Source organism: Barbus barbus (genome assembly GCF_936440315.1).
Source record: "Barbus barbus genome assembly, chromosome: 46".
NCBI classification, from domain to species: domain Eukaryota; kingdom Metazoa; phylum Chordata; class Actinopteri; order Cypriniformes; family Cyprinidae; genus Barbus; species Barbus barbus.
Window position 1 is genome coordinate 10,372,716 of NC_136724.1, and position 27,311 is coordinate 10,400,026.

The 27,311-nt window shown below is 36.7% G+C and overlaps 2 protein-coding genes across 2 annotated transcripts; one reads left to right on the forward strand and one right to left on the reverse strand.

Moving 5' to 3' along the window:
- Positions 1 to 424: 424 nt before the first annotated feature.
- Positions 425 to 13,375, reverse strand: LOC306865104 (transmembrane 9 superfamily member 1-like). The gene is made up of 9 exons (XM_079409480.1): positions 12,964 to 13,375; positions 11,852 to 12,072; positions 11,607 to 11,738; positions 11,088 to 11,210; positions 8,591 to 8,943; positions 5,887 to 6,041; positions 4,070 to 4,255; positions 3,546 to 3,819; positions 425 to 1,820 (listed from the first exon to the last, which is right to left on the reverse strand). The coding sequence occupies exons 2-9, from the start codon at positions 12,062 to 12,064 to the stop codon at positions 1,427 to 1,429; spliced, it is 1,830 nt and encodes a 609-aa protein (XP_079265606.1). The 5' UTR covers positions 12,065 to 12,072; positions 12,964 to 13,375; the 3' UTR covers positions 425 to 1,426.
- LOC306865106 (flap endonuclease 1-like) lies at positions 13,086 to 18,573 on the forward strand. The gene is made up of 12 exons (XM_079409481.1): positions 13,086 to 13,542; positions 13,788 to 13,878; positions 13,967 to 14,069; positions 14,200 to 14,302; positions 15,112 to 15,175; positions 15,254 to 15,363; positions 15,446 to 15,582; positions 15,701 to 15,767; positions 15,877 to 16,008; positions 16,401 to 16,552; positions 16,673 to 16,787; positions 16,949 to 18,573. The coding sequence occupies exons 2-12, from the start codon at positions 13,797 to 13,799 to the stop codon at positions 17,024 to 17,026; spliced, it is 1,143 nt and encodes a 380-aa protein (XP_079265607.1). The 5' UTR covers positions 13,086 to 13,542; positions 13,788 to 13,796; the 3' UTR covers positions 17,027 to 18,573.
- The last annotated feature ends 8,738 nt before the right edge of the window (positions 18,574 to 27,311 follow it).

A 27,311-nucleotide genomic window follows, 5' to 3' on the forward strand; every position in this document is an offset into this window, starting at 1 on the left:
AAAGGGCCCTTCGGAATGAAGGATATCGAAGGGTACTGTTGGACACTCCGACCCCCCCCCCCCCCCCCCCCCCCCCCCACACAGGGATATATTTGTTCCAAAAATTGCAATTTTGGGGGTGAATCCCACATTTATATGCGGATGTCACTCTCAAAACTTTGCAACATGTATGTGGCCGTTGGCCCTCTTAAAAACATGAACAAAACTTATTGAAATTCTTCGATTTCATAATGACTAAAAAGCTGACCGACTGACGATGGTAATCTGACGATGAAGTTTTCACTGCACACTGAATTTCTTCTTTACATTGTGACTACACTGTTGAGTGTACAGAACTCTGTAATGAAAAATCTCTGGCGTTTCGATTGTTGAGTGGATACTAACTTGAATGCATCTGATTGGCGTTCAAGAAATCAAGAGATATGTCTGAGATTGGTTATATTGCTCAATGTTATATTGACATTATAGTGGGTACAGCTTGTTACTTTCTATTGTATTTTTGATAAAATAAATAGAGCTGCGGTTAAAGAGACTTCTTTCAAAAACATTAAACTTTCTAACAATAGTGTGTAAGAACGTACGTCAGAAGGGCAAGACATTTCTGAGAGTTGAAATCAATTCACACAGTAATTTTCAAAAGACACCGCCGTTGTTGCATTTAACCCAAATTTATTTCTCTTACTGTAATAAAAGTGACTTTACTGAAAACAGTATATTTACATTGCAACAGATCACAGTTGATGGCGACTTTAGAGCATGGTATTGCTTCCATAATTCTTAATTTCTTTAGCTTGCTCGTGTTACACCTTCCCTCCAAAACTATTCTATTGGTGACAATGTGTATACTGCACCCTCTGAAAACAATATGACATCTCTTTACCTTAAAGATATCCTTCCATATAACCAACATCCACCTGTAATCATCAAGTAAACCCACCTCCAGTACATATAAGTGCTTCATCTCCTCAATGGTCTTATGAAGCATCTAAAGTATGAAGGCCTCTGATTCTTTCCCCTTATGTTTTGAAACTGACATTTAATCATTGTAGTCATATTCACTACATAAAATCAAAAACAGAAATTTCAAGTCTTGGATACTTGGTAAGCAACATTTGAAGTATGAAAAGTCGTTCCATTCAGCACAAACGATCCAAAATGACTCAAATACGTCTGTATTTGATGTGCATATATAATCTAGCAACTATATATATCTATGTGAATTAAGTATCAGGGTGTTGGTGAGCAAAATAATTAAATTAGTCTTTAGTCAGTCACATTGTCTGTTCCCTATTCCTTTTAAGATTGGCATCAACAGTTTTGATAGTTTAATATACTTCAGCAACACAAAACCTGCTCATGCAGAGCTCCATGAGGACCTGGTCCATGAGTTTCTTCCCCATGTGAGGAAACTTGAGAGGAAACAAACTCAGTCCATCTTAAGGCTACGGTAGATGTAACGAATAAAAGCCAGAGAAGCCCAGAAGGAGACCGTTCCCAGCATGAGCGAGAAAACAAACGCAGTGAGCAAGGAATATCCGAAGAATTCGACGCTCTGTACAAGGCCGCTCATGTTGGAGCGATTGTGGTAGTAGAAGAGTGAGTAAACAAATATAAAGATGCCAGTGGATCCGGTGCTAAGAACACTCCTCCACCACCAGCGGTAGTCCTCGCCTGAGAGCAGGAAGTAGGTGAGGGCCACAGAGATGCAGGCGCCCACTGAGAGCAGGATGGCAAAGACGCACAACAGAATGCCGTAGAGTGTGTAGTGTTCACGACCCCACGCGGTGGCGAAGATGTAGTACAGTTCTACTGAGATGGCACTGCAAAGTCAAGCGGAAAAAACAGATGTGAAAGGAAGAGTGAGTAATATAACATAAAAAAAATTAACTTTTCTTAAAATTTATTTTTTTATATTTTAATATTTATTTATATACAAATCAGACCAAAAATTATTCAGACACCAGATATAATTATTGATGTTTTTTTACTAGTGGGTGCAGGACACTATAATTAATTTATGTAAGTGAGGATAGAAACAAAGTAAACTGTGACACATTATACCCCAAAATTCTTCATACAGTGGACTACCAGTAAAACTGATAAAAAAAATAAAAAAAACATGTTTTGCTTAAGTGTTTTTTTCTTTAATTGCTAATGTGACCTTTTTAAACCACAGCCTGAACAAAATTAAGCATAGCTTGGTAATTGGTTGACCTGAGTTGGTATTATTTAATTGTGTACCTAAATTTTTGGTTCATTGTAATCCATTACCTTTCTATCAAAGTTATCTGACATTATCAAGATGAATTTGTTAAACTAAAATGTTGAAGGTGTCTAAATAAATTTTGGTTTGACTTTCTATTATAAAAATATTTTTAAACAATAGATTATATATAACCGCATATAACAGATTCACGTTGTGTGGGATTAACATAATATATTACAATAGAATAGAATAGAATACAACACACACACACACACACATTTTTCAACATTATTGTAAGTCTCTTACATAATTTGTAAAAAAAAGTTCTCATGTAATATGTTGAAATATTTATTATTTATATTAAATATATAATTACATATAACAAACTTATCAAAAATATCATATATATTTACTTGCATGATGTATGAATATACAAAAAAAATATAATATATAATTAATACTATATGATATTAATTACATATTAATATTAACAATATTTAATATATAATACATTTAAAAAAATGTTTGTAAAAAAATAAAAATAAAATTATATATATATATATATATATATATATATATATATATATATATATATATATATATATATATATATCACACACACACACACACAGGTGTATATATATATATATATATATATATATATATACACACACATTTTTTTAAATTGAATGTTTTCTTACATATTTTAAAAAATGTCTTTTTTATATTATATATAATAAATATTATAATAGCTAAAGGCTCCAGTCTCCAAAATGACTGAAGGAGAAACATCCAGAGATGTATGTTACCACTAATATATATATAAAATATATATTATGTAGGAAAACAATATGATTTTTCAAAAAGTTCATATATAATAAATTCTATTATATATAACAACTATTTTATATATTAATGTTGTTTTGGTAACACTTTATTTTAGGGTCTCTTAACTAGTTGCTTATTAGCATGCATATTACTAGAATATTAGCCATTTATTAGTAGTAATTAAGCACATATTAATGCCTTATTCTACTAACTAATAAGAAGCAGCAAATTCTGAATTTATTGAGGGAAAAGTTGTAGTTAATAGTGAATAAGTGTTCCCTATTCTAAAGGGTTACCGTTTTTTGTTGTTTTTTTTTTTTACATAATGTAACAGTATACAGTGTTTTCAATCCTTAAAAAAAAACACACACACACACACACACACACACACACACACACACACACACACACTTTAAGTGAGATTTATTTGGCAGATTTTTTTGGACTGATTTATTAAAGAAAAGATTCCTTCTTTTCCTGGAAACCTTCTGCAAAGATTCACAGCTCTTACCTGAAAGGCAGGAAGCCTCCGATGGCCATGTGCACAGCCGTGTGTTTGTACCAGGGCTGCTGGGGGATCTGGCGAGGTATGTTACGTGTGCGACACGGGGCCTGGAAGTTGCCTGCTCTGTTCTTTCCAACAATTCCACCAATGACGGTGAGAGGGAACCCCACCAGCACCCAGGCACCAAGCAGCAGAAGCACGGTGGTGGCAGGCAGGGCCTGAGTCGATCCACTCCACCAGTGAACAGAGTTCACCACACTCCAGGTGAAAAAGAGAGGGGCTAAACGCATCAGAGAGAGAGAGAGAGAGAGAGAGAAATAGAAACGAGAAAGACAAAGAGAACAGCAGTGAGTGGACGAAAATTCAGTTTCTTCTGCTTATGAAAGCATTGTAATTATGACAGGCTATATTTGGAATACAATACTAGCATGCTGTACAGTATGTACAATGAGTCAGGTAAGAGATTAACCTTTAAAATTAAAATTGCATTGTGATAAACAGTACCCCTGCAGAAGGCTGTTGTGTCTCACCAGAAAAGAGCGCAGAGGTGAGGATAATATTCCAGACCCAGCGCTGGCCCTGAATCTGTGTGTAGAAGCTGCAGGAACAGTAACCTGACACACAGCTGGTCAGAGCGTACAATACAATCGCTGCCGAGTTTATGGCACCATGACGATGGACATTAAACATCCCCAGCAGTGCCAAGACGATGATTCCTAAAGAAACCAGGAAAGAGGATCCAGCAGGTCAGTGTGCTACCATGTTCTTCCTATCTGCAACTCTCTTCTTATCTTCATCCCAATTCTCAACTGATTCCCCCACTCAGTTCAAATATTTAAGCACTTTATTGCTACAATTGTTTTAGACAAAATCATCCAAACAAATGTGACCCTTGACCCTGGCAATATCCAACAATACATTGTATGGGTCAAAATGATCAATTTTTCTTTCATGCCAAAAATCATTAGGATATTAGGTAAAGATCATGTTCCATGAAGATATTTTGTAAAATTCCTACTGTAAATATATCAAAACTTAGTTTTTGATTAATAATATGCATTTTTAAGGACGTCACTTTTTTTGCACCCTCAGATCCCAGATTTTCAAATAGTTGTATCTCAGCCAAATATTGTCCTATCCTAACAAACCATACATCAATGGAAAACTTATTTATTCAGATTTCAGATGATGTAGAAATCTTAACTTCAAAAACTTGACCCTTATGACTGGTTTTGTGGTCCAAGGTCACAAAGAACAGAAAAGTAGTGACAGAGAAAACAACAACAAATAAAACATAAAATATAATTTTTCTATTAAAGGGGTCATGAACTTCTTTTTTATTATTTTGTACTGTTCTCTGAGGTCCACTTATAAGGTTATCAAGATTTTTACATCTAAAAAAACAAAAAAACAACACCACATAATTTAGAAGTAATAGGCTAATAATTTCGAATTTTCTATAGGTTATTTTGGCCCCCTTTTCTGAACGCTCCGTTTGAATAGCTGTGGTGGATTGTAGACTCGGAAGTAAATGTATGATTGGCTAACAGTTGTGTGAGGAAAGGAAAGGAAAGGAAAGGAAAGGAAAGGAAAGGAAAGGAAAGGAAAGGAAAGGAAAGGAAAGGATGTGACGTGTGGCCAAGTATGGTGTCCCATACTTGGAATTTGTGCTCTGCATTTAACCCAAGTGCGCGCACACACACACACACACTGTGAACACACACCCGGAGCAGTGGGCAGCCAATGCTGCGGCGCCTGGGAAGCAGTTGGGGGTTCGGTGCCTTGCTCAAGGGTCTCAACTCAGTCGTGGTATTGAGGGTGGAGAGAGCGCTGGACATTCACTCCCCCCACCTACAATCCCTGCCGGACCAGAGACTCGAACCCGCAACCTTTGGATTACAAATCCAACTCTCTAGCCATTAGACCCCGTTTGACAGCCTACATCCTTCACAGATGGACGCTGATGAATAAATGCAAAAGTACATATCAACTAACGACTAATGAGAAAGTTTTGACTTCTGAAACTTACAGGATGTTTTTAATAGTACAATGACCTCGTACATGTCAAAAGATCAAGGGAATTTTGATTTCTCAGTTCATGACCACTTTAATATGATCAATAGTAAAAATTATTTTAAATTATTACAAATTCATTAATAATATGATTAACAATACAATAATTATTATGTAGTATATTATATTATTTAAGAGTTGAACATTTTTATTAGTAAAGTTTTAAAATGCAGATGCAATTCTGAAATATTCAAACAACCCAAATCTTCAAATAGTTTGCCCATGTGAAAATTTGTGTTCATTTTTTATATTTCTATAATGTAGTATGTCATACCTGTGGCCAGAGTCAGAAACTGCGCTCCGACCCCTAGTACAGCACACAGGAGGCTCTTATACGGTGGGAAGCGAAAAACATCTGTGTGGATGATTTTCCATCCGTTATCCCCCTGATCCAGGTCATCACAGCTGCCATCTTCCTCCACATTATACCTGTACACACATACAGCGACAGAACATTAACAATTTCTGGGTAATGGGTGCTGATCCCTCCTCTTCTCCTATATGAATAATTTATTGTAAAAAAAATACTTACTATGACTTACTATGATAATAAATTAAACAAAATGAACAAAGCAACAATTAAAGTCAATAGTTACACAACCATTAAAAAGTTTGGGGTCAGTAAGATTAAAAAAAAAAGACATTAATCCTTTTGATGATAATAATATAACAATATAAATAAGAAGCCAAAGAAATGCTTCTTGACCACCAAATCAGCATATTAGAATGATTTCCTAAATCATATGACACTGGTGACTAGAATAATGGCTGCTAAAAATTCAGCTTTCCCATCACAGATAAAAATTACACTGTAAACATCTTCAAATAGTAATGTTATTTAAAATTATAACAATATTACACAAAATTACTGTTCACTGTATTTTTAATAAAATAAATGCAGCCTTTGTGAGCATGAGATACTTTTTTCAAAAACAAAAAAAAAACTCAGTGTAATGAATGCAATTCAGCTCAGCACATTTCATTCAACTAAAGACTTAACTAAACCTCATTAGATCTCCTGGAAATGTGTTTGTGTGCACATGTTGCTCAGGGAACAACAGAAACACTTCAACGGTAGCTCCCTGGTGCATCTAATGTGCTGCTAACTCTGTGTGTAATATACATGTAACATTTAAGTAAGGAGTGACTCAATATACCCCCAGTTTCACAGACAAGGCCTAGACTAGACTAAAATGTAAGTCTGAGCCGTTTCAACTGAAATAAACTTGCACTGACAGATCTTAAAATATATCGGTGCCTTTGTTTTGTCTCAAGATGCACCCCAGTAATGTTTTTTTCCAAGCATGTTTATAAAAATTACTTAAATGTGCTAATTGAATTCCGGCCTAATCCTGGCTTAGTCTAAGCCCTGTCTGTGAAACAGGGCCATAAATTAATTTACTTAAACACAACTTGCATTCACAATGTAAACAAACAGAATACATGATCAGCCATCAATTCCACCTTTAACAGATTCTTAATTGAAACTTTTAGAAAATGACAACGACCGCAATATGATAAAAGATACCAATGTTCAATAATTAGTTACATTAATTCATATTAAAGGGGTCATATGATGTTGCTAAATTGTGTATTTGGTGTAATGCAATGTGGTTATGCGGGTTAAGGTTCAAAAAACACTTTTCCACATACTGTACATTATTGTTGCTCCTCTATGCTCTGCCTTTCTGAAACGTGTCGATTTTTTATAAAGCTCATCGTTCTGATTAGCCAGATATCCAGTGCATTGTGATTGGCCGAATACCTCAAGCATGAGACGAAAATGTTACGCCCCTTACCGTATTGTGATGCTGTGTCCCGGAGCTACGACACAAAAACAATAAAACCCATTATAAACTAGGCATTTGTTGCATCCAGTGGGGACATAATTACTGATTATAATGACTTCGCATTGCAATACCATGTCTGCATTTGTGATCGGAGAAACGACAAACAACAAGCACTACACTACACTGCTAACAAAACTCGTTATTTGAATCATCAGTGGCAAATTCTTTAAATATGAAAACATACTAATTGGCTGAGAGTCAGAAGCGCCAGACTGTCCTTGCAAAGTTGGAATTGCCCCACTTTATAGAAACAGCCTTTGAGCACAGTTGGCAGGCTACTCCCAGGTTCAGGAAATAGTCCTCCGTAAAATTGCGCTGCACACACTCTAATATTTGGGTTGAACTGTTCTGGAACAGTGTTGTAAATACAACTTAACCACTGATTTCCTCTTTTGGAAGTCCAAACAAAGTAGTTTCGCTTTCACAACAAAACACAGCGTCTCCACGACATGGCGCCAGTGGCGAGAATAAAAGTTACACCCTCTTTCTTCGCGTATACGTTTGGGCGGTGTTTTGCAAATCTTCCCACACAGTGACGTAGACTTGTGGGAGTGTGTTTGAATGAGCCGTTTTAGGAGGGCGTGGTCGAGTCTTAACTTTTATAAAGAATATCTCTCTGGTTTTTGAGACTTTGCAACTTCAGGGATCTTATCTATGCACAAACAGCTTGTAACACTCCAAAGAGAAAGGAAAACTTGAAATCGCATCATAAGTCGGAATAAATAATTATTTTGCCAAGAGAGTTAGTTAAACATTCGCGCCAATAACAATAACTATAACAATAATTATATTAGCACCCACACAAACGTTTTGATGCTCAAGTCCGGTGGATCCTGTTTATCTGTCAAAGTTTTTATTGTTCATCAGTTGGACAAAACTCTTCGGAAAATCGTTCCTCTATGTTGTTATCTTTACAGCTGTGATGTGGACATCCCTATTTTTGTATTATTGTATTATTATATTGTATTATTGTATTATTATATTGCATTATTGCATTTGGTGTGAACAGCCTTAACAGGCTGTTTATGGTTGCCAAGCAAAATAACAACTTGTAAATATCCATGTGTTCAAGTGACCAGTTTGGAAACTATATTACTATCAAAAATGTGACGTCAGATACACCCTCACCTGGCGAAGTCATTCTTCAGCACCCTCATGAGGATGATGATGACGAAGCCCAGCAGCAGCACCACCAGCACTAGAGAGTTGATGATGGACAGCCAGTGGATCTCCAGAGTCTTAGGAAAGAAGGAATAGTCTCTAAGGCGCTCTGCCCTGCGTGAATGTGGCAAAGTACTCTCAAACCAGCGCACGCTGTAGGTGTGAGTGACTGTCAGACCACCGCTGCTGACACCATGGCCTGCCCCTCCCCCACCTTCCTCCAATGGCTCCGGCTTCACGTCCTTCACGGACACATTGGCGAAGATCACAGAGTCACCGTTGTACTCTATATTGAAGTCCAAATGTGTCCACAACCCCACCTGTTGTACAAAAATAGTGAATGAAGCAGGGATATTATAGTTAAGTAAAACCAAAAAAAAAAATTGTGTTACATAAAATAAAATATAAAATAACCTTAAAAGTATCCCAATTTAGCTAGTTCCCAAGGAAACATTTCTTATTTGCATTTGTGACCCTGGAGCACAAAACCAGTCTTAAGTCGCTGGGGTATATTTGTAGCAATAGCCAAAACTACATTCTATGGGTCAAAATTATACATTTTTCTTTTATGCCAGAAATCATTAGCATATTAAGTAATGATCATGTTCCATGAAGATATTTTGTAAATTTCTTACCATAAACATATCAAAACTTCATTTTTGATTCATAATATGCATTGCTAAGAACTTCATTTGAACAACTTTAAAGGCAATTTTCTCAATATTTAGATTTTTTTGCACCCTCATATTCCAGATTTTCAAATAGTTGCATCTCGGCCAAATATTGTCCCATCATAAAAAAACCATACATCAATGGAAAACTTATTTATTCAGCTTTCAGATTATGTATAAATCTCAATTTCGAAAAATTGACACTTAAGGTTTTGTGGCCCAGGGGGCGTATTACAGAAAGTTTCTTATCTTATATCTTAACTTAAGATATGTTATGTTAAATTAGGATTTTTCGCAAATTCGTATTAAGGAAGCAAATCTTAACTTGATTTGGGATTCTTATCCTATCTTACAAAATAGTATCTTATCTCTAGTTAGGAAATCTTGAATAGCATAATCAAGCTCGATAATCCACTCTCAGGTCTGTTACCAAGCAACAAACACTGCCAGAGCTGCTGATGAGGGAAACAAAAGCTACTTCACTTTGAAAATCCCTTTTGCAAAACAACTTAAGGCATTAGTCACATGCACTACAACAAGTAATGGTCCGTGACAATTTTGTTGGTCTCTATAATGCTGGTTGCAGTTCCTGTGCTAATTGTAATATGTTGTGTGGCAGTCAGTAATTACTTATAAGTGTTTTGTCATCAAAATATAACATCTTCAGGGTCCTCCAAGAGTCTTTCTACCATTAAACATTCTTCATTTTCAACTATTAATAAATGTAATACCATTGTCGGACAGCACAGTTGCAAGCGTTTTTTTTTCGTTAGCTTTCAAATAATTTTGAAGTTAGGACAGCTGTGGGGTTGTCCTAATGTTACTGCTTTCAATTTTAATATATTTTTACTTGAAATGTTTATTCCTGTAATGCAAAGTTGAATTTTCAGCAGCCATTACTCCAGCGTTCAGTGTCACATGATCCTTCAGAAAACATGTTAATATGCTGATTTGCTGCTGGAGAAACATTTATTATTATCAACGTTGAAAACAGCTGTGCTGCCTAATATTTGTGGAAACTAATACATTTTTTAATAATAAGATTCTTGTATGAACAGAAAGTTCAAAAGAACATTATTAATGCCTTTACTGATACTTTTAATCAATTTAATGCATCCTTGCTGAATAAACGTAATAATTCAAAAAGAAAAACAAATACACCAAACTTTTGAACATTAGTCTATCTATAAAAATGTATGTACACTGCAAAACCCGATAAGTTAAGAATACTCAAAACATTTGAGGAAACCCCACTCTTCACAATGATATTTACAAACAGCTTGCTTCCATGAACAGCTCATTAATTCTGATCTATATAGTTAAGTGCTAGTTAGCTAAATCACACTGGCACAAAAAGACTCTCACTATACACTTGCATGTAAATAGTCATACAGCATGCAGTATATATAGTTTTAAGTGTTGCTGTCCATCCTCAACCTAACCACAGGCTAATCTTGTGCAAAAGACACAAAATAACACTTAATTTCTACATTTATTTTTCCTTGTTGTCTGATGCAAAGCATGCTGGGAATTAGAAAACTCAACCATTTTAAGTTCAGCTACAATGATATTCAATTAAGTCCAATGTGCTTTCATTATTATTTGATTGAAATTAACTTAATTTAATTCATTTCACTGTTCGGTTTTACAGTGTATCTAAAACTAACAACGTTTTTGGTAAAACACCACTTGTTTTGATATATTCATCTTGAACGTAATGAAATTCACATATTTATATTGGTGCCAAAGTGTCTAAACAATTTTGTGTAACTGACAGAAACACAGAAAAAGACCTTGTGGCTGTGAGGCAGGAATCCACTCTCTTCCATGTATCCCACGAAACCCCAGACGGGAATGTCATCTAGGACAAACTCGAAGTAATACAGCTCCTCGATTGCCTCTCGCAACTGATCCACCTGTAGTTTCAAAAATGTAAAAAATATGAGATATCTGAAAGAATTCCATTCCCCTAAGTCTCTGCCGTTTCCTCTTTCATGACATGAAAATGTGCTACATCCTGCCTGAGGAGATCTGGCTTCCTACAGAGTTTAGATCCAACCCTTTAACACACATTTACTGTCATTCTCAAATGAACCTGAAAACCTTGACTAGCTGGTTCAACCATGTTTGATTAGAGCTGGAGCAGGATGGAGAATCCTTGCCATAAATTCAAACAGTTCATTTTGCTCATCATTTCCCATTCCAACTGCACAAATAAACAGACTACAATGTACACATGAGCAAAATCAAATCCCAAACATCTTTGATGAAACAGCATTTTGCAATTTTTGCGAATAAGATTGCATTGCTACCTCTTTCTCGGAGAGAGTGAGCTTGCATAGCGTCTGTCTCTCAGTGTTTTCCTTGAAGTGGATGTTGTAAAGAGATTCAGCCATGCGGTCTCCATCCAACACCTCTCCCAGACTCAAGGCTTTATGACGGACCTGCAAACATGTCAATCTAATAGTTAATCATAACTACTTGTATTGCACCAAAAGTAATAAAGCAAGCACACTAAAAGATCCAGATAACACTGAATAGTGCCGTGCACACTCACCTCTTTAGGTCTACAGACTGGCAGGGTGTAATAGTGATAGGTTTCCTGGGGGTTGTGATACGGACCAACTTTGTTAACGTACAGGATCACCGGATCGCCTTGCTTGTAACTGCCTGTCCAGCCAAAGTGAGGCAGCAAGCACAGGACCAGCACACAGAGCCTCATGGATCGACCAGCGACACACGGGCCTGAACATTCCAGTCTGGCTGTCATGACAACACCTGCCAGAGGGGAAATCAAGAATGCAAAAGTGGTCAGCAGCTATGCAAACAACAACAAAAACATGCTGACAGGTACCTGCAGTCTGACATGCTAGACTCCATCTAGAACTTATATTTTAATGAAAAACACAATCATGAATTTTCATTTTGGTATGAACTATCCCTTTAAGATAAATGGTCACAGCATCTAAAATAAACATGTTCTCTTAATAATTTTTTATAAATGTAATCATTTAAAATTTAAGACTTCATATAAATGTGAATCTTGATTTAAAAAATGTGAATGGACATATATACTGTATGTTGGACTTGTAAAACTTGGACATATAAAACTATTTTAAATGTTGAATTATTATTATTTATGACTTCATAAAATGTAGTGAGGGTAAAAAAAACCCTGATTTAATTTTGTGAGGAACTATCCCTTTAAGAGAAAATTGTCAAAGCACCTACAATAACTATGTAATTGTTATGTTGTTATATAAATGATTAAAATAGTAGAAAATGTATGTTTTAGCATAAGCCCTGAGGGGGCTCTTTTATTTGAAGGTGTTCTTGTTACAGTGTAATTGTGTGGAGTAATATTAAACTAACGACATGTGCTGCTTACTATATGGTTAGGATTAGGGTTACTTGCATGTAATTATGCATAATTTATTGTTATTATAATATTAAGTACATGTAACAAGGACAAAAATAGAACCATGTTTACAACGTCCTCAGCTTAATTCAAATCAGTTTTGAGAGGTTAAATAAACAGATATAGCTACTAGTATCGTCCAGACATACACAAATGAGAAACAAATCAATCAGTCTGCTCTGCACTCTGATTTAAAAGCATTAAATAATCTTCGCCTTGAAATACTTCCGCATCAGAGAAATGCAACAGACCTGTTTCAGATGCTTCCTCAGAATCGCGTCTTTCTTTTCAATATGCAGTCAACAGCACTCCCGTATGTGAATTATCATATCCGGACATTGCTAGGGTTAGAAGATATCCGATCTCTGCTTTTAGGCGATGAAACAGCCGAGAGGTCGAGATCAGCAGCGAATCCACGTCACCTTAAAAAATAAAAACACCCTTTTTGGGATCTTCCGGGGTGGGCGGGGCTACAACGCAACACATGCACCTGCTTTGACAAGTCTCTGCATCGTTAATTCACAGGTTTAAATGTGATTTTAACAAGATAAAACGTTTATCGTGCATTTGAAGAGGCTGTGAGCGTTACCGGGAAATTTCTTCGCTCTCACTGATGTCTTGCCAGGCCTGACTGATCGATCGAGATGCACGTTCTGTTGTTCTTCCTTGCGAAGGCAAAACTAGACAATTTTGAGAAATCGATTCCATCGTTTACCACAGGAATTCGACTATTTATGCCTGTATAAAATTTCGCGCGAAATTAACAATTTGTGGTGCGGTTGTGTTTGTGTCTGTGACTGAAAAGCGAGAAGCCGAAACACATTTTGTTGGTAAGCTTTTTTTATTTTTGCGTTTTATAGTTTGTGAAACGTTGATACAGATATGCGGTGCGTTTATAAGACGGGTTACACGCGCTTGAGGGGTTTTAAGCTTTGTTTTGACTGTCTGATGTTTTTTACTATTGATGCATGAACCGCTCCGTGTTTTTTTTCTTTCTAATTCACTATTAGCTGTGTTGGTCAACTTACTTGTTGCATCTGATAATTCAGTTTCTATGGATTTCTGATAATAACAGTTTATCACAATGGGAATTCATGGACTTGCGAAGCTCATTGCAGATCACGCGCCTTCAGCTATCAAGGAGCAAGACATCAAAAACTACTTTGGCAAGGCCTCTTGTCATTTAAATAGTGTTTATTGGATAATTTTTATAGTGAAACTCAAATGTAACGTGAGTGTTTTACATGCTTGCAGGAAGGAAAATTGCCATTGATGCATCCATGTGCATCTACCAGTTTTTAATCGCGGTTAGACAGGACGGTAATGTGTTGCAGAATGAAGATGGAGAGACCACTAGGTATGCAGATTTGTCTGCTATCATTTGTGCAAGTCTGCATGGAAACATGACAAGCTGATTGAGTTCAACGTGTATACTTTGATTTTCTAACCATGGTCATAATATTCACACAACCTCTGTGTCTCCCCAGCCACCTCATGGGCATGTTCTACAGGACCATCCGAATGCTGGAGAGCGGCATCAAGCCGGTTTATGTGTTTGATGGGAAGCCACCTCAGCTGAAGTCAGGAGAGGTGTGTCAGAAACACAGTCACTCTATTGGAATATTCTCAATTGAAATAAGCAGGACCTGATAACAGGATTCATTAAATCACAACTTAATGTCATTTTACATTTACAGCTAAAAACAAATGCAGCTGTGCCAGTAATTCACTGTAAAAATATTGAGGCAGTGTTTCCGTAATTGCAGGATGGCTTATTGGTGCTTGTATACTTTGCAACTTATAACCGTATATTTCATTTACTGATGTAATGTTAAACTACCAAAATCTCCTTCTTACTCTAAACTGTAATTATAAACACCAGTATTATAGAAAGCCACATAAAGAATGAGTTTGTCATAAGTGGCCTCTTCATAAAACATGACACTAAAATAATACAATAAACATTAACTAAATGACAAATGAAACAAAAGTCTTAATGAACATTACAGATGTCAATAAGAGGAAACAATTATTTACACTAGTCAGCATTTGAAGTGGATCAAAACCTTTCATCAACGTTTTCCTACAACCTAAAACCAAAATGCATTCTTGTCTTAGGACAAATTTGAACTTTTTTGATCCATTTCAAATGTTGACTATATATAAAATATGATCGTATGTGTTGTCATTCAGGATTTTATCGGAATGTCCTTTTAAAGTTTTTCTCTGGTAGTTACATTTACTTATATTTACAGTATAGAGGCATATAATGCAGTGTAAACATTTAAGATTTTTAGCATATATGGTGAAGTAAATTGGTTAACTAACAGATGGTCTTTTTCTGTAAAAATATTTTCTGCAGTCTATATTAAGAGATATTTTAATTTTTACCTGTACAGCTGGAGAAGAGAGGCGAAAGACGAGCAGAGGCTGAGAAACTTCTGGCTCAGGCACAAGAAGCAGGTACTGACACTTTCAAGATTACATGCTTTTTTGAAAATGATTCTTTAACATGAGTCCTAATTTTAAGATTTCTCCCAGGTGAACAGGAGAACATTGACAAGTTCAGTAAGCGACTAGTGAAGGTTACCAAACAACACAACGAGGAATGCAAGAAGTTACTTACTCTAATGGGAGTCCCTTACATTGAGGTACTGCCACAGTCACTGACAGAAAACTGTGTAGAATTCTTTTATCATGGATATAACAAAATTGTATACCTTGCATGTTAAGGCTCCATGTGAGGCCGAGGCGAGCTGTGCTGCTCTGGTGAAGTCAGGGAAGGTTTATGCCACAGCGACAGAAGATATGGACGGTCTGACATTTGGAACAACGGTCCTGTTGAGGCATCTAACAGCCAGTGAAGCAAAGTATGTATAGATACGCTTAATATCTGAAATTATCTGTTTATGTAGACATATGGATATATTATAGTTCTGGAGATTTGAGGGCTTGCAGAAGTAATTGGATGTTTTTTTTCCATCCTAGAAAACTTCCTATTCAAGAATTTCATTTCAGTCGTATTCTACAGGAAATGGGTCTGACACATCAACAGGTAAGACCTTAGCCTTATTTCAGTCTTATCTTTTGTATGCAAATATCTGCCCTATCATAGATGTGTCAGTTCTTTCTAATTGCTGTTTATGTTTGAATGTCTTCCTCAGTTCATTGACCTGTGTATCCTGCTGGGCTGTGACTACTGTGGCACTATAAAAGGAATCGGACCCAAGAGGGCCATCGACCTCATTAAACAGCACGGCTCTATTGAAGAGATCCTTGAGAGCATTGACCAAAATGTACATTTACTTACTGTCGAAATGTTGCAATCACATCCAAGATCATATACCTGCATAATTGTGCCCTCTAGTGGCAGTTAGTGTGTTGCTTAGTCAGAAAATAAATTTGGCCATATGGCAAGTGTATTGACAATTGTCTGGCCATAAAATTTTGCCTGCCATAATTTAGTTTTGTTATATATTTATTTTTGCATTTAATTTTTTTTATTTGTAAGAAAAGATAATCCTGCCTCACTCTCTCATTGCAGTAAACGGCTTACTTAATTTTGCATCTTGACTGAAATGCTAACCTAAACAAAGTTGTGCGCTCAAACAGTTATAGCAGCCTTTAACCACTACCTCCTGTTTTAGATGGTCTTTACAATGTGATATTTTCTTGTTTTGTGTTGCAGAAGCACCCAGCTCCAGAGGACTGGCTGTATAAAGAGGCTCGGAGTCTCTTCTTAGAGCCTGAGGTCATTGAGGGCACCTCTGTTGATCTGAAGTGGAATGAACCTGACGAGGATGGACTGATTCAGTTCATGTGTGCTGAGAAACAGTTCAGGTACAAAGCAACCTGTTGTGCTGTGAGAAGGAACGAATAGAAAGGAAGTTGTTCTCTTGTATTTGTGGTTCTCGCAGCAGCAGAATGTTTTTCAGATGTGTTAAATTTGTGTGTTGCTAGTGAGGATCGTATCCGTAATGGCTGTAAGAAGATCATGAAGAGTAGACAAGGGAGCACCCAGGGAAGACTGGACACATTCTTTACTGTAACAGGATCAATTTCCTCTAAGCGTAAGGTAGGAGGAAGTAACTACTAACTGTTGTATAACTATATTGAAAATTAAGTACTCTGAAGAGTAACACAGTCATGATTAATTTTATGGTTATTGTGCATGGTTTTCAGTGATTGGTTTATCCGTTTAAAGAAAAAAGGAAATAATATTTTTTATTATTATAGGAGCCTGAAATAAAGGGATCTGCTAAAAAGAAGCAGAAGACGAGTGCTACGCAAGGCAAATTCAAGAAGGGCAAATGAAAGCAATTTCAGCTAGAGGAGTTCAGAGCTTGTCATTAACAGTTAAAACCTTTTGTATCAAGAAACAAAACTTGAGAACAGTTGCTTTCATTATTTTAATGAACATGGGGAGAAAAATGTTTTAATGCCCTATTTTCTGTTTCTATATTATCTTGAATAAAGATAAATATTTAATCATGTCAGAGTGCGTTTGGTTTGCGTTTGGTTTCCTTGCAGAATCACTGTCTGAATTAGACAGAGCACTTCTTTTTGTTTTAAGGTATCTAAATGGGCTGATTACCTGAATATTTTTTTTGTTCCTGACCATAATGCAGGTTAAACCCGTAAACTTGGTTACCTGCCCAGATCTGTAACCACTATGCTACAACACTTCATTATTTCAGAACAATAATCATTAACTTAATACTGAAGGCTTTCTGTTCTCTGCTGTTGGGTTGATAAACAGGTTTGCACATGGAAGTACAACAGACCGTTGTGTTCAAGGTAGAAAAAACTTGCATGATATTGAAGTGTTGAAGTACAGAAATGATTTACATTTAAATAGGTATTCTGGTCATTTGATAGTTTAGATGTATGTTTTACAGACTGGTTCTTTTTTGTGTGGTAAAGCTTCACCTGTTGGAAGTCCTGGAAAGAGTTCATCTGCATCATGACTTTAAAAAAAGAAAAAAGCAGCAGCAGCGAGGTTAACAGAAATCCACAGTTCTGTGAGGAAATTGTGCTGGACTTCTGTTTTACGCTGAAAGAATGATGGACTGTACCACTGAAGGTGAGGCTTTTCTATCATTGTATTGTCTCTGAGCACATTTCAGATTTTATATAATGCAGAAATGTTCATTTAAAATATAATTCAGATAATATAACTTCAGTGTTATAGTGTTACAGTTAGGGCTGGGTATCGTTCAAAGATTTTCGATACCGGTTCCTGAACGGTACTTTTTTCGATACCAGTTTTATAAAATCAGTTTTAATAAGATTACATTATTTTTTTTTTTTTTTTAGCTTGTTGATATTTATACAGACTCAAAGCCTCATCTTCTGAGCCACTGCACAAAGGAACAAAATATATCCAACACAATAAATAAATAATTTTAATAAAGTTCAAATAGTTTTCAGTTTACACATCTGTTAGGCTACGTTTACATTAGTGCGTGTTCATTTTAAAACACATAGCTCAGACAGAATCATCATTTCTAGGTTGTTAAAGACTTCAAGAAATTTAAAATCTTCATCCACTTTCATAAGTGGGTGTTTTATTTTCTTTCACCATATGTTTTATTGTTATTAAATTCTGGTGTAGTATGTCTAATTATTTGAATGCATAAAAACAACTTAGTTTATTTAAATTTATTCTTAAAATAGCCTTATGAAAGGTTTTATTTTTCCTCAGAAATTCTGTGTTCTGTATCTGGTTTTCAAATGAAGACATAAAACATTCATTTAATTTATCTTTAAATTATTGAAAATCAAAGTTTATTTATTTTGGCAAACAAAGGGGGGTTACTATTAAAATTAAAACATGGAATAACTGTTGTGTGATCATTACTAAAAAAAAAAAAAGTTTTAATAATTTTAATAGTAGCCTAGTAATAGCAGTATGTACTGTCTGCTGAACAATATTAATACCGTTAATATTAAAACCGAACTTTTATTTTGACGGGTTGCCTGGAATACCTTAACAGTTCTGTGTGTATATGAGAGATTAGTTAGTTTTACTCGAATCAAAAGGTAAAATGCTCATGGAGTGACTTTCAGAGCAGGTCTGGAGATGTTGTTCATGTCCTCATTTAGAGAGGCGGCAGACGCTGAAATGACCGCGAACGTCACGCGAGCTTCAGTCTGTGTATAATAAACAAACCGCGCGATTTAAAGAGCTGACTGCTCCGTGCGCTTTCGAAACGCTCTCGTGGAGGTCAAACACTGATGAATCTGCACGTCGCCGTTTCTAGTCAAACACATCTAGTGCTGCAGGATTATTGGCTCACTGACGGTGATGAGATTAACCCCTTAGGTATCGAAATTTGGTACCGAACGACAAGACGTTTTTCGATACTCTGTGGTATCGAGGCAATTCGGTCGGTGCCTAAAAAGTACCGAACTCGATACCCAGCCCTACGTACAGTGTTAACTTCAGTCTTAGAAAAAAAAAAACCTGAACTGCCTTTGTAGATTGAATATGTGTGTGTGTGTATATTTTATATATATATATATATATATATATATATATATATATATATATATATATATATTAGTTTGTACCCACTGCACCTGGGTTTTTCTTTCATGGTTTTTCTGTTCTTACCAGTACAAGTTCATATGAAAGGTGAGCCAGTGTCCTCTAATTAAAAAGATGAGATAAGAAAGCTTTAGTGTTATTCAAACAAAAGATTTTAAAGTGTGATTGTTAATATTGTGTTTTCACTTGCCTAGCAGAATAACAGCACTGAGCAGCTCTTGTGTGCAGATACCTTGCACATTTGATGCACCAGACAATATGTTGAACGTAGAAAGTATATCTGGCTTTTGGGTAAAGAAGAACCATGCTTTTCTCCAGCCAGATAGTTTGGTGGTTTTAATGGAAGTGCAAAAATCATCAAAGGATTCAGTCATACAGAGCAGTGGTTCTCAAACCTGTCCTGGGGACCCCCAACTACAGCATATTTTGTACGTCTCCCTCATTTAACACACCTGATTCAACTCATCAGCTCATAAGTGGAGTCTTATTACAAGACTTGAAATGGGTGTGGCCTATGAGAGAGACATACAAAATGTGTGGTGGCTGGGGGTCCCCAGGACAGGTTTAGAACCACTGAGAGATACCTGGAAATGCACTATTAAATTAGAAAAAGCAGAACTATCTGCAGTAATATCTGTAGTAAAATCAATGGTTTCCCATAATTCAAAGTTTGTTGTGAAAAATGTGCAAAATTGGCTTACAGACTACTGCAATTACAATGAAGATTAGTTTGTGTGAAATGTACCTGTAGCTATAAGATAATGCACCATACTGTGATAAAATAAAATAATACAAAGTGATCGTCTTAAAGTGATTTTATACAAGTTCAATAAAGTAGAAGTTAACATTAATTTAAAGGGGTCATATGATGCTATTTTCAAAGATCGTTATCTTGTGTATTGGGTGTAATATATGTTAGCATGCTTTAATGTTTAAAAAAAAATATATATATATTTTTCACTTATACTCCGGGGCCATTGAATGCATCTGGCTGATAATCATTCTGTGTGCAATTATTTTCAGTGGAATGCATGGTTAAAGTAGTTCCAGGCAGGTCTTGACCACATTACATGTCCATATCACCTTGCCAAATTATTTCCGTTACTTCAAAGGTCTTTACCACTGATCTGCAGGTACATCTCAAAAAATTACAATATCTTGAAAAAGTTTTTTTTATTTTTTTTTTATAAGTTATTTCAAACAGTTAAGCTTTCATATATTCTAGATTCAGTACATTTAAAGTAAAACATTTCAAAAGTTTTTTGTTTTAATTTTGATGATTAGAGTTTACAGCTCATGAAAGTCAAAAATCCAGTATCTCAAAATATTAGAATATTTCTTAAGATCAATCAAAAAAAGGATTTGCAAAACAGAAAAAATCTAGTTCTTTAAAGTATGTTCATTTATGCACTCAATACTTGGTCAGGGCTTCTTTAGCACAAATGACAGCATCAGTGAGGTCAGCCTGTGGCCCTACTGAGGCACTATTGAGCCTTCAGCTCATTTGTATCGTTGGATTGACTGTTTCTCATCTTTCTCTTGAAAATATCCCATAAATTCCATATGGACTTCAGATGAGGCATATTGGCTGGCCAATCAAGCACAGTAATATCATGGTCAACAAACCACTTGGAAGTGGTTTTGGCACTGTGGACAAGTGCTGAAGTCCTGCTGGAAAAGGAAATCAGCATCTCCATAAAGTCCATGTCAGCAGATGAAAGCATAAAGTGCTCCAAAATCTCCTGGTAGACAGCTGCATTGACTTTGGACTTGATAAAAAACAATGGACCAACACCAGCAGACGTCACAGCACCCCAAATGATCACTGACTTCGGAAACTTCACACTGGACTTCAAGCAGCTTGTATTCTATGCCTCTCCAGTCTTCCTTCAGACTCCAGACCTTGATTTGTAAGATGCTTCTGACATTGTTTCTGTTTCAGAAGTGGCTTGGTAGCCCTTTTCCTGAAGATGTCTGAGCGTGGTGACTCTTGATGCACTGGCTCCAGCTTCAGTCCACTCCTTGTTAAGCTCTCACAAGTGTTTGAATCAGCTTTGCTTGACAGTATTCTCAAGCTTGCGGCCATCCCTGTTGCTTGTGCACCTTTTCCTACCCAATTTCTTCCTTCCAGTCAACTTTGCATTTAATATGCTTTGATACAGCACTCTGTGAACAGTCCCCCCTTTCAGTAATGACCCTCTGTGACTTACCATCTTTGTGAAGGGTGTCAATGATTGTCTTATGCACTATTGTCAAGTCAGCTGTCCTCCCCATTATTGTGATTTTAAAGAACAAGAGATACCCAAATTTATACTGTATGGATGGTCATTTAATGAAACTCAAATGTAAATATTCTAATATTTTGAGATACTGGATTTTTTACTTTTATGAGCTGTAAGCTCTAATCATCAAAATTAAAACAAAAATGAACTTTTTAAATGTTTTACTTTACATGTAATGAATCTAGAATATGTGAAACTGTCATATTGTGAAATATTAAAATGAACTTTTTCACAATATTCTAATTTTTTTAGATGCACCTGTATTATAGATCAGTGGTCCTTACAGTTTACAACAGCAATATAAATAAAATAATATAATAAACAAATGAATAAACAAATAAATATAATAGACAACAAGATAAAAAAAAATATATATTTCCATGTTTTTGCCCTGAAATTACATTTTGTGTACAGAAAGCACTCTCCTGCTCTCTATACCAGTGCTTCCCAAACCTGTCCTGGAGGCCCCCCTGCCCTGCGCATTTTGTATGTCTCCCTAATCTAACACACCTGATTCAACTCATCAGCTCGTTAGTAGAGGCTGCAAGACATGAATTGGGTGTTTCTGATAAGGGAGACATACAAAATTTGCAGGGCAGGGGGGCCTCCAGGACAGGTTTGGGAAGCACTGCACCTTATCTTTACCTTACAAACACAAAAACGTGTTGTCAATGCTGCTCTGACGATTTTATTGGTAAAATAGTTTGACAAAGGTAATAATGGTCTTGTTCTTGAAGCTGATGAACTTACAATTTTGCTGAAAGTAGGTATGCTGCTGCCAAACTCTGTTGAGAGATGCACAATGGTTTGCATCGTGGCCGCATCACCACCGTTTCACACTGAGCATGATGCGAAAAAGCATGGCGAATCGCCGACAAACGGTGCATTCACACTGAGCGAGATTTAGCCTTCTGCTAAATTGAACTAATTGATCGCCTTCACGCCTGCACGCTAAGTGGCGCCGACCAACAATGTATTTTTCCTCAGATATGTATCTTGTATATGGATTGTATATTAACATCGTCCGCTTCTCAATATACAGCATTAAATTAAGATAAAGTTTGGTTCTACACAAGAAACGCAAACTAATCTATAATGCCTACAAGAATATATCCTAAAATATAAATAGAGGTACAATTAGCATCAAGCTACACTTGAAAATGTATGTAATTATTAATGTATTTGCTTAAAACCCACTTTAAACCATCATCGAGTGCTTTTACTAACTTCCGATTGTGATCCATATTTAACTTTGATTATATAATAGGCAGACATGCATTCTTTTTATGTTTAATAAAGCTTTAGTCTTCTGAGCTTTTAGAGCCACAGTGTCAACCTTGTGGGTAACAGCAGTGGCTCTGACCACGTGATATAATGCTCAAATGTTATTGGACAGCCCGTGTTTTTGCTTTGTGAAACCGAAAAGACTCGTTGGACTGGTTCGGAAAAAACCATTTGCATTTTTGGTAGACCGTCTATGTGGAAGCATCCATTGGAATCTGTTGTTTTATTTTATTAGCGCGTCACCATGTTCGATATTCGTTTCGCTTTTTTGCACTCAGAAAGGCCTTTAGGTGTGCATGGCCTGTTGTCACTCTTGTAGATGTACCGGAGCTTCCCATCCTTACACCTACTGATCTGCAAGAAGTGATGGAGGAAACTATAGTCAATCTGACCTGCTCTGCTGAAGCCGCCTGCCCCAAACAACCTCCTAAAATATACTGGTCTAACATCTCTGAATCTGCCCTCATTACAACACAGTTACAGGAGAAACCTGATAAAACCCCGTCAGTGTTCTCATACGTTACCTTCAAAGCTTCATACAAAGATCACAGGAAGAACATCTCCTGCACTGCTACATATCCAAGAAATACATCTGATAACTACACTGTAAAAAATATCCGTGTATTAACAGTTATGACCGTAAATTTTACCAGAAATTGTCCGTAGTCCGTGATTCACATGTGTTTTTCCGTCTATTTACATTTTTGCTTTGCATTATGGGATCTTGATCTCCGCTCCGACTACTTGTGGGCGTTACAGCACGTTTTATTCACCTGCTTGAGCGGTAAGTCTTTTTATGAAACATTATCACTGCAATTTAACCATTTGACTGTTTAAATGAGATATTGTCTTTGTTGGTCATGTGAAATACTATACGGAGTTCCCGTGAATATTCGTTAATGTAGTGAACTAGTGTTCACAAGGCCACTTAGTTTGGGAGATTAAAGGACTGATGATTTTTCCATAAGTTTACAAACAGAAGCTTTCTGTGAGTGATTCTTTTTTTGTAAAGTTATTTATGCCAACAGCCCCAATGTTTGTGGCAGTTGGTGAGTGTCTGTGAATTTACAGTTTTATTGTCAGTATTTTTATTTTTTTTATCTAACGTTAGGCGGGAACCTCGAACTTGAACCTCCCTCTGTGTCTCTCTTCAAGCTACAAGCTCCACGTTGAGTTGAAAAGGTAACGTAAGTATTCAAATGGAAATTTAAAATTAATGTTTTCTTGCTTTAATGTGTATACAATAGGGTTGCCACCTTCAGCGAGCCAAAAATCCTTGAATGCACGGCTAGCCGTTGATTATCCCTAACTGTGCGTTCACACCGCCAGCGGCGAGAGCGTCAAAGTGGCCGGAAGTCATTCATTTTCAATGTGAGCCGGCGGCGAGCTCCGGCGAGAGCGGCGCGGCGAGTCTTGGGCGGCGAGAGCGTCGAGGAGAGTTGAAATCAGGTCAACTTTATGGTAATGAGCTATGACGCGATTGGGCGGCAACCAATCGGAATGTAGAAGTCCTCCGCTTGAGAGGGTTCCAGAGAACGCAGTCCTGTAAACTTTGGTTCCGACCACATTAGTTCCCAAGCAAAATGGAAGAGAGATTAATTATTGCTGTGGCGGGTTTCCCGATCATATTTGACGTGTCCCTGTTTGTGTACAGGGAATAAATACATTTTCCCGCTACAACGTGTGTTTTTCAGCGGGAATGCAATTTATTTGCTCAAAACAACACCTTCAATCTGGACAATTTGTAATGTAGGCTGCACACAAATTAATGTTAATGAAAGACCAAGGCTAGTAAATGTCTCCTATAATGTTGAAATTAGACTAGCACTTAACCATGAACACAAATCCACACCACACAAATGGCTTTTAATTGGTTTGTTTGGTTAGCAAACATGTAACTACAATTAAGTTCTTTCCATCGATCAATTTCTCACTTTCACATTTCAAATATTAACTTATACTCTACTTGTGGTCAGTCTGCACAAGATCAACCTGCTTGTTTCCTTTGCGGCTCCTTTAAATACAAGACGCGCATACGATCTACGTCAGAGCGTCAGCGCGTCCACGAATCTTTTCTACAGCGTCGCAGTCAGGGCGGCCAGGGCGAATTTTGACGCTCTCGCAGCCGGCGGTGTGAACGCACAGTTAGGCCTACTTATTAGTCTTTTTTTGACAGTTCTGCTGTTACCTGGATGAGATTAATTTTAATTTTATTATTTTTTTTTTATTATTTTATTAATTAAATTAGGACTACATTAAATCTAAATAATGTAGCTTTTTTTTTATTATGTCAAATTGTATATGACATATATGCTTATTTATTATGTATATATTTATGATTAATATAATTGATAAATTAATAAATGGGGTCTAACATTAATTATAAACTATTAATTATTTTGTCTAATAATGTCTAAAAATATAATAATTATGTCTATCAAGCTCTAACAGACTATCCAAAATGCCTTTAGAAGCACAGATGTGTCTGTCACTTTAAAGGTATGGTTCACCCAAAAATGAAAATTCTGTCATAATTTACCCAGGTTGTTCAAAACCTGCAAGTTCTTTCTTCTGTTGAACACAAAAGAATATACTTTGAAGAATGTGGGTAACTAAATAGCTTCTGGTCCTCGGTAACTTAAAAAAAATACTATCAGAGTCATTAGTAGGGTGGCCCAGTAGTGCACAACACAACGCAATTAAACCGTAGTAGGGTGGCCCAGTTGTGCACAACACAACGCAATTAAAAAAGCAAACATAAACTCACAACACAACGACATTAAGCCACAACACAAAGGAAATGCTCCCGACCACTAGGGGGCAGTGTTGACAGTTAAACCCCGATACAAAGGAAATGCTCCCGACCACTAGGGGGCAGTGTTGACAGTTAAACCCCGATATTTTCTCGAGATGCTACAAGAAATTCTCAATGTAAGTAATTGATCTTAATATGTGTAATCGATTTTTATATGAACGTGTTTTCACTGAATGTTATTGATATTCTGGTAATCTTAATGTATCGATTCATGAATCTAGCAGAAAATAAATCAATATTATTTTCAAATTTTGGACAGTTTGCTCTTGCACACAATGGACATTTTTCCTCAGGGGGCTTACTTAAATCCGGTGCTGTGCCGGAAGCCATTGTTCCTTAATACATAGAACTTTCAAAATGACAAGAGGAGAAGATGATTTTTCAGCTTACAAGAACTTCCCCGGATTACTGTAAATTAATTTCATTGCACGGAGAAGGGCATTAAACGTTTCAAGTTACATCGACAACTTTAAGGTGAGTATTGTTCTATCATCTTCTAGCAAATCTAGCTAATAAGGCTGCACCAATTTGATCAGCGCTAAAATAGCTGGGCTAAGTTAGAGTTTAGCTTTGAACTCAGTCCACCTCAGGTTTTCAAGGATTCAAGGTTTTTATTTGTCACATACACAATTATACAGGGTATAACCAGCAGTGAAATGTAGGTCAGGTCCGCTCCAAGGACAGTGCAATTATATAGAATACAAATATTAAGAAAAAGAAAAGTAGAAAAAATAAAAGGAATAAAATAAAATAAGAGATAAAATATATAAATATAAATGTGCAGGTCAGTATGTTGACTTAAATAGTACTAAGAGGAATGTGCAAAAAGAATGTGCAAAAAGTTGTCAAATAGCAGCAATATGAGGTAGAGAAAAATTATGAATAGCTATTGATATGGTGATATATACATGGAGTCATGTGATGTTATGACACAGAGTTAGAGTTTAGGAGCCTGATGGCCTGGGGGAAGAAGCTCCTCCTAAGTCTCTCAGTTTTTGCCATCAGGCTACGGAAGCGCTTACCAGATGGAAGCAAAGTGAATAGGCGTTTGAGGTAGATGTCCTGCAGAGAGGGGAGAGCAGACCCTGAGATGCGCTCAGCTAAGCGCACAACTCTCTGTAGTGCTTTGCAGTCCTGATTGGAGCTGTTTCCATACCACACCGAGATGTACTGAGTCAATACACTTTCTATGGTCCCTGAATAGAAAGTTTTCAGGATTGCTGGTGAGACCCTAAATTTCCTCAGCTGTCGCAGGTGGTACAGTCTTTGCCTGGCTTTCTTAACCTGTGCTTGGATGTGTGTAGTCCAAGTCAGGTTCTCGGAGATGTTTACACCGAGGTACTTGAAGTTACTCACCCTCTCCACAGGGGTCCCACTGATCGTAAGAGGAGTGTAGGGCTGCTGCTGTCTCTTCCTAAAGTCCATGATCAGCTCTTTAGTTTTGCTCACATTCAGAGAGAGACCGTTGTCCTGGCACCATGATGTGAGTCTCTCTACCTCGTCCAAGTATGCGGTCTCATCGTTGCTGGAGATGAGGCCCAGAACCACAGTATCATTTTTATAATTCCTTTTTATAAGTTTTTATAATTCCTAAGAGATAGTATAAATAACAGCAGAGCTTCCGGTAATCCACGTTTGTTTGCATCTGTGGCTCTGATAGGCGTTTGC

Coding starts and splice junctions, on each gene's coding strand:
- LOC306865104 (XM_079409480.1), bottom strand. CDS start 12,064: ATGACAGCCAGACTGGAATGTTCAGGCCCGTGTGTCGCTGGTCGATCC. Junction 11,739..11,851: donor CAGTCTGTAGACCTAAAGAG/GTGAGTGTGCAC, acceptor ACATGTTTGCAG/GTCCGTCATAAAGCCTTGAG. Junction 3,820..4,069: donor CACCTCTGCGCTCTTTTCTG/GTGAGACACAAC, acceptor TGATGCGTTTAG/CCCCTCTCTTTTTCACCTGG.
- LOC306865106 (XM_079409481.1), top strand. CDS start 13,797: ATGGGAATTCATGGACTTGCGAAGCTCATTGCAGATCACGCGCCTTCA. Junction 15,176..15,253: donor GGCTCAGGCACAAGAAGCAG/GTACTGACACTT, acceptor GATTTCTCCCAG/GTGAACAGGAGAACATTGAC. Junction 16,009..16,400: donor TTGAGAGCATTGACCAAAAT/GTACATTTACTT, acceptor TTTGTGTTGCAG/AAGCACCCAGCTCCAGAGGA.